We start from the raw sequence: 7,528 nt of genomic DNA on the forward strand, positions 1-7,528 counted from the left end.
TTATATTTTGTAGTTCAGCTTGCTGTATGTACTGGATACTCTTTGTTACAACTGAGAGGATAATTCAGGGAGATGTATGTTAACAGTGCAAGTGTGCCCTGCGATTCAACTACCGACTGTTGCTTTTACCATCCTTGTATGAACAATTGATCATGCAATTGCTCAGTCATGATATAAATGTATTGCCATTGCCATGTGTATATGACATGCAAAGCATCCGTACTATTTACCTCAAGGAAATGGGTCGTAAAAGCAGCAGGTCACTAAAGGCCAGACAGCGAGCAGCACTGCAGAGAAGAGGAAACAGACATCATCGCCTTGCCAATAGCGGAAATAGATTTACAAATCTCTAAATATAGTCTGTCTCTGAGTATCATTTGCAGGACTCACCTACTTTATGCAGTTATAAACAATGTTGCTCTTTAATTTTACTACATGCATGGCGATATTATGTGCACTTAGTAGGCCCATTGATAGACTATCATCAAGACACCACTCGATTTCATCCTATCAAATTGTCTGACTTGTTGTGATTGGTGCCAAATGCCAGGGCTCTGGTTGTTAAACCCACATAATCATTCACATATTCAGCGTTTTGGAAATGTTCTGGTTGATAAACCCACAAGACCATTTACACTACTCTTTTTGGAAATGGTGTGCACCCCTAAAATGCATTATACATGGTGTTACAAAGCAGACTATTTTATGCAACTCACAAAAAGTCTTACTTCACCAGGTCCAGTGTACAAAGGTAATAGCTGGTGTACCTATGTAAACATCCATTATTGTGATCACTGATTCATCCATGTCAGCCGCAGGGTACCTTGGACTTCCCTGGAAGAATTCACTGCTTTGGCAAGGTATAAGAAAAACCCATTGATATCACATAGTAGCTATGGGGTATGTAGATGCACAACTAATTATGTTAGTAAAACACTAGTACATGTTATTACACCAGTTATTCCACTACCTAACGATGTAGATGTGTAATATATTTAGTAGTTTATTTCCAGAATTGATGCTGCCCATTCACAAATGTTACCTTTTTCATGAATACTGATCTCCACCATCAAATTCTAAATATTCATTATGACTGGAAAAAAACACTTTTCATACATGAGAAGGGGGATCTTCTTCATTTTCCGCCATTTTGATTTTCCAGAGATAGACATTTGTAGCTGCTAAACGTACTGTATTTTGGACACACTAGTAAATATTAGGACATAATTAAGTAAATATTCATGAATAGATCAAATTTTGCAGTAGCCAGCACCATTTCAATGAGCAGCATAGTTGCAATACCTACTCTGGCCACCAGGTGCACACAGTGCACCTTTAAAATACAGTGTTAACCAAATGTAGGGGCCTATATTAGATGAGCCAGCTGAAATGGAGAAAGAGCCCCCTAACCCTTCGAATGCATATCACTCACCTCATCTTATTTTACCACATCTCCCCTGAGCATGCACTCTGCAAACTGTTGCAGAGGGGTGTGCTTGACATCAAATACAAATTTCAATCTATTTTATAGGTTTTTTTTTAATATATAAAGGAAATTATGCTTTGTGGAACAACATATTGTGACCAATCAGTACTCACTTCTCGGTGTCACACATTTGGCATAGTTCCAGCATCTTGAAAATGGATGCCTTAAACCCAGGTCAGAGAGAGGTCATCGATATAGCTGATGGCCAACAAAATATGCTCTATGGATAGCTGCAACCTGATACTCCAGACGCGTACATGGTACATCCGCTTTCACTACATAAAGTTGGCCTAAAGTGGGTTATGGTCCTCCCTACTGTCATTGTAGTGATAGTATGAATCCTAGTCACCCCAACCATGAACTGTTTACTATATTACCATCTGGGAAACTGTACAGAAGCCTGAAATCTCACACTACCAGACTCCAAAGTAGTTTCTTCCACCAAGCAGTTAGATTACTGAATTCATGCTGAAGACAACAAGGCACTTTCTTTGCACTCCCCCCCCTCTCTTTTTTATTTTTATTTTTTAAATCTTTTTGAGGACACAAAAAACACAACAATTTTTACTCTTTATAGGCTTCAAACCTATAATAAGACGTAATAAACTAATCTTGAATCTTGAATCTTGAATCCTTCTTATGAATTGTACAACTTACATAGGAGCCTTAGGGCCGCTCACAGCTTTGGCCAGGCCCAGGACAAAGTCATCTGAAAGAGACCCCCCAAAATATACATAATGAAGACCAAATTCTGGGCCCCCACTCTCCCTAGGCCCGGGACAACTGACCAGCCAGCCAGCTTCTCTGGCTGTACTGTTAAGGTGAATGTCTTCCATAACATTCAGTGCCGTATTTGCTCATTACTATGTAGGCTATATACTGCATGTAATAAATCTGAACAGTGCCACATGTTCTATTGTCCCTCTCCCAACCTTGCCATTCCCCGCTGCAGGGATGTGTTTTACCCATCATGCATCTGCACAAATGCATGTGTGGCAGGACCACCTGATGCGCTGATTCAGCTCTGTGTTGCTGGAGCGTTGCCATGGCAGCGGCCCAGCATGCCTGTGCCAACAGATCAGTTTTTAAACCCAGCTAGAGAGAGAGATAGAGAGAGAAAGAGAGACAGACAGACAGACAGACAGACAGACACAGGGAGAAACAGGAGTTGGTTTACTCCTAAGAGCTCTGAGGCAGCAGGGCCAAAGTATGCACGTCAAGTGCACGTTAACTAGTGCCTAGCAATACCCCTTCATACATGAAATACAAAACTGCACACATAAATGCCCTCTCATACCCCTGCACACTTCTGCTCGCAAGGGTCAAGTCATACATGTCTTGAATGCAAGTGACGAATATACAAATATCCTTGATCCCTGATACTAGGGAGGTGGGCACGCCTGCAAAGAGGCCAAGTCCTTGGGGTATCAGTGAATTTTGCTGGCGTACTGTTGCTGATCAAGTGAAGAAACCCCCTTAATGGTCCCGTAACTCTTCATCGTATGTATGCTGTAAAGTTTTAAACTGAAAGACATGCGTAACTGCCTTTTGATTGAACATCAACAGGACTTGTTCTTAAACTAAATTAGATTCAACTTTATTGACATTACACATATAAGGATACAGTGTAACAAAATGCAGTTTGGCATCATATCAAAAGTGTAAAAAGTGCCTATGCACAAAATGTGCACTATTTATTAACTGATACGTAATGCAGTGAAAGAAAATACAGATGTTACAGATAGTGCAAGTACACGTACATATGTATATGAATATGTGCAATATATATCCAGCTAGAGCAGGAGACAAAATTTGCACTATTTAATAACTGATACGTAAATGCAGTATTCAGAAAGAAAATACAAATTGTACAGATAGTGCAAGTATATACAGTATGTACATGACACAATATGAATATGAGAAGAATACGTCCAGCTAGTGCAGTAGACGTGGGTAAGATATGAGAAAAACATGTGTTAAGTGATTTGTGTGATTGACAGATGGCAATATACAGATGGGATTCTAAAAACATGTATGCAGATGACATATTGCTCATACAAATGGGATAATATTTTGCTGTTATATGAACAATTGTACATTTTAAAGAAAATACAAGTATAGAATAATGTAATCAGATGAGCAGCTGCAGACACTGTGAAGGAGATTCTGTTATGACCAGTTGTGCAGCTATGACAAATGCTGCACATTTGTCAGTGAACAGGTGCTGGTGAGAGGGGGATAGTACTAGGGAAGATCTGTGGACATTTCAGGCTTGTGTATATATTGCAATGCTTTGCTGCAATTGCAACTATTCCAATTTCAACTTCTTATAAGATTCACCAAAAGCACGCAAGTGGGCCTCCTGTCAACACTTTCATGTGGAGAGAATGGCGTCAGAAGAGGCCATTAGTGATGACGGTCACCGAGCTGATGGCTAACACATGTGGCAAAGATAAGAATAGACACACGACATACTTTCCGCAGAAGCGATCGCTTAATATGGCTGCTAGACCAACACACACTAGAAGCGCTGCCAACCTGTTCCAAGGTTAATGGAAGTCACGCCCCCCCTTTTTCGCATGCATGTATGCACCTATTATGCTGTCACTGCATTCCGTAACCCTGCACGGCTGCTTGGCATCCACCTGTGCCCACCCCTTTGTGTGTATATAAGCGCGGGCAGCCCCGGCCAGTCCCAGCAGCAGCGGTCTCAAACACTAACCCAGCATCATGGCAGATGAGCGTACCTTCATTGCAGTCAAGCCCGATGGCGTCCAGAGGGGTCTGATCGGCGAGGTCATCAAGCGCTTTGAGCAGAGGGGCTTCAAGCTGGTTGGCATGAAGTTCCTTGTGGTGAGTGTACTGCACTATGCATGCAGGAGTTGGGAGTACTTTCTTACTTTACACCACACAGCTGTCTCTATGTAAAGGACACTTGGTTCTTGGTGATTTATGAGTACCATGGTTTGCTATAACAGCTGCTTCTGTCGAGCATGCAAAAAACCCAATCTGATAGCCACCATGGCAGTAGGCTACACAATTATGAGTCCCGCTCTTGGAAGTGTATATTCTACAGACTATGATCAGCAAGTGGTGAGATACTAAATGAGATCTTTGTTGTGCTTCTTCAGCCCACTGAGGACCTGGCCAAGCAGCACTACGGTGACCTGAAGGATCTGCCTTTCTTCGCTGGCCTCTGCAAGTACACCGCCTCTGGCCCAGTCGCGGCCATGGTGAGTGGCAAATGACTTTCTGCAACAATTGCAGATTGCAGTAATACTATATGATCCTATCAGAAGTTAAGTTAGGCATATCCCTTTTCACTGATGGAAAGAATAAGAAAGGAAAATGACTTGACTGCTTCACCCTGCTAGGTGTGGGAGGGCCTCAACATCGTCAAGATGGGCAGAATGATGCTGGGTGAGACCAACCCTGCCGACTCCAAGCCCGGCAGCATCCGTGGAGATTTCTGCATCCAGGTTGGCAGGTGGGTGCCCATTTCCATGGCTTGGTTTGATCTACTGAGCAGAATTCGTTTGCTTTTAAATTTCTATGCATTGATCTAAAGTAAATAAATGCACGCACCAGGATAAGCTGTATTCAGTTTGTCTTGTGGTTCAATACAAGGACATGTTGACGTGTTAAGACACTGGCTAACTAATTATGCAACACGCTCAATACACACAACATATCGCATGACATCAGTATGGATACATGTCTCTGCGTCTTGAGTGACTCCTCGGGCACATTTCTAAACCGTGCTGAACTTGCTTGACTTCCCCTTGGCTTCCTCTTGCACAGGAACATCATCCACGGCAGTGACTCTACAGACAATGCCAAGAAGGAGATTGGACTGTGGTTCAAGCCAGAGGAGCTGGTTTCCTACAAGAGCTGCCAGGATGCCTGGCTCTACGAGTAAACGGAACCATCGCGCTTCTCAACTGCCCAACGATCCAACTTTGCACCGTGACCATGTATTTGCACAGACTGACTGTTTTTTCGCCCAGCCAAACTGTTGTAGATTGGGTCATGTGGTTATCCTTACTGTCCTTGTAGAGACTGTGGAGCACTTGTGGAATATAAAAAAAAATCATGTATCCAACATGATGTTTTTATACCCAATAAAGCTGGTTAAAGGCTTGAATGTTGAAGTGTTCTTTCTTTTCTTTGAATACTTGGAGAACTGTACATGCTTATGCAAAATGACTTAGAAACCCTTGAATTACGCCATCACAAAATCCACTGTGTATTATACTCATATATCGCCAAGTATTCTGTTGTACCCACATTAGGTCAAGGGTATACATGTGAACGGTTGGCTGTAGTTTTGTTACTGCAAGTGCAGAATGTGCATACATGGAGATAACAAATCTTTTACACAGATACTGAGCTGTTACTGTGCACATACAGAACAGTATCTGAAATCTGTGCAATTTGTTGTATACCGCTTAGCGTGTGCATATCTGAGGTCTTAATGGATACATCCGCCTATAAGCCTATAAGTTCAAATGCATGCATGTGATAAAAGCAGATTTGCCATGTGAGAGGACGGCTACAAAACCCTGTCCCATCAATGAAGTATTACAGTTGTCTGGGCTAAATATTCCAGAACCTACAAATGTGTAGAAAACAGACTTAGCAGAGAGTTACATTCAATGTGCACATGAACTTAGGGCTAAAAAATACTGTAAGTACAGGTATGCTTATTTTGAATTCCTCGCATATGTCAGGTTTAGTTGTGCTGGCATGTATTTCCAAAACTAGGAGGAAAATTGGGACAGCTCCAAAGCCTCTCCACTGACAGTTGCATTGGAAGAATGCAATTCCGGAATGAGGTGTGGGGGGGAAGCTGGGACAACTCCAAATCCTCTCCTCAGACAAGTGGCTTTTATGAAACATGATAAACATTATTTACGGCAGGGTGTTGTGTGTATTCTCCCCATAGGACCCCCAAAGTGTTAAGCAGGCAGCGCACCTGTCCATGATTCTCAACGGAACACAAGAGGGTGACATGGGGTTGGCTTGCTGGCAGGGTTGCCAGATTTCCAGCCCAAAAAATACCCAAAACCTTCCTGGAAGCACTGAATCCTGCCCAATTTGAACTAAATTCTATTGATTTCTATGACCATAAATCTCATAAATCTGCCCAAATGTACTTTTTACCCCTTTTACCCGCAGACCATCATCCTATGCAGCCCAATTGGGCTGGAAACCACACAATCTGGCAACACTGCTTGCTGGAATCATTCATCCTCTGATGGACCGCAGCTATAGATGCCTCTCAGGATTCTCTCCATTGCGTCTTAGTGAGTGTGAACTCCAAGCGAACTACAAGGTTCTCGCTTGCATTGCATATCCAGGTTTATAGACTTTGTACAGAAAAACAGCACCCATAATCCTTAGACCACACTGTCTGACTTCAAATCATGAATGCATTCATAAAAAACAGCAATGAATGAAATGATTTTTCTCCATTAAATGTCTGACTGGGTTTGGAGCACTATGGCGTTAATGCAACATGAGTCTGCCCTTGAGGTAGCTATAATTGGGGACTTGACCTAGAAGACAAGGGATGTCACAAAGCAACGCCAGGACATCTGGGGCTTCAACGCAATGGGAATACAAGCCATTCAAAAGATTGGAGCTGTAGCAGAAGATCTTTGAAAACCATATAACGTCATGTCCCAACTTTTCACTATTCCTATGATTCATCCATTCATTCACTGAATCGTTATAACACCTATCCAAAAGTATTTCTTTGTGTCCAAAAGTGGCCGTCGCTGGGGGTTATGCCAGGCAAAAAGCTGCTGCAGATCAAATGCCATGCTCAAATCCCAGATGGCCCTCTAAGTCGCGGAGCAGATGCGTTTATCTGATATGCATTTGCATTAACATTCCCCGTGTTGTGTGTGGCTGATGCGGTGCCCATGGCATTGGGCAGTGAGTCTCTGGCGTTACCAGATCCTCTGCTGACGCGTCCCAGTGATAGGGCCACAGAGGTCACCATGGAGGGTATAGCGTGAATACTTAGCAGCATAGCAT

General features: G+C 42.7%; 1 protein-coding gene across 1 annotated transcript; it reads left to right on the forward strand.

The window, feature by feature from the left end:
- Positions 1-4,171: 4,171 nt before the first annotated feature.
- On the forward strand, positions 4,172-5,630 carry LOC134467864 (nucleoside diphosphate kinase A-like). The gene is made up of 4 exons (XM_063221838.1): positions 4,172-4,339; positions 4,618-4,719; positions 4,861-4,973; positions 5,288-5,630. The coding sequence occupies exons 1-4, from the start codon at positions 4,217-4,219 to the stop codon at positions 5,403-5,405; spliced, it is 456 nt and encodes a 151-aa protein (XP_063077908.1). The 5' UTR covers positions 4,172-4,216; the 3' UTR covers positions 5,406-5,630.
- Positions 5,631-7,528: the final 1,898 nt, after the last annotated feature.

This window comes from Engraulis encrasicolus, chromosome 2 (assembly GCF_034702125.1).
Source record: "Engraulis encrasicolus isolate BLACKSEA-1 chromosome 2, IST_EnEncr_1.0, whole genome shotgun sequence".
Classification (NCBI taxonomy): Eukaryota; Metazoa; Chordata; class Actinopteri; order Clupeiformes; family Engraulidae; genus Engraulis; species Engraulis encrasicolus.

Coding starts and splice junctions, on each gene's coding strand:
- LOC134467864 (XM_063221838.1), top strand. CDS start 4,217: ATGGCAGATGAGCGTACCTTCATTGCAGTCAAGCCCGATGGCGTCCAG. Junction 4,720..4,860: donor CTGGCCCAGTCGCGGCCATG/GTGAGTGGCAAA, acceptor TCACCCTGCTAG/GTGTGGGAGGGCCTCAACAT. Junction 4,974..5,287: donor TTCTGCATCCAGGTTGGCAG/GTGGGTGCCCAT, acceptor CCTCTTGCACAG/GAACATCATCCACGGCAGTG.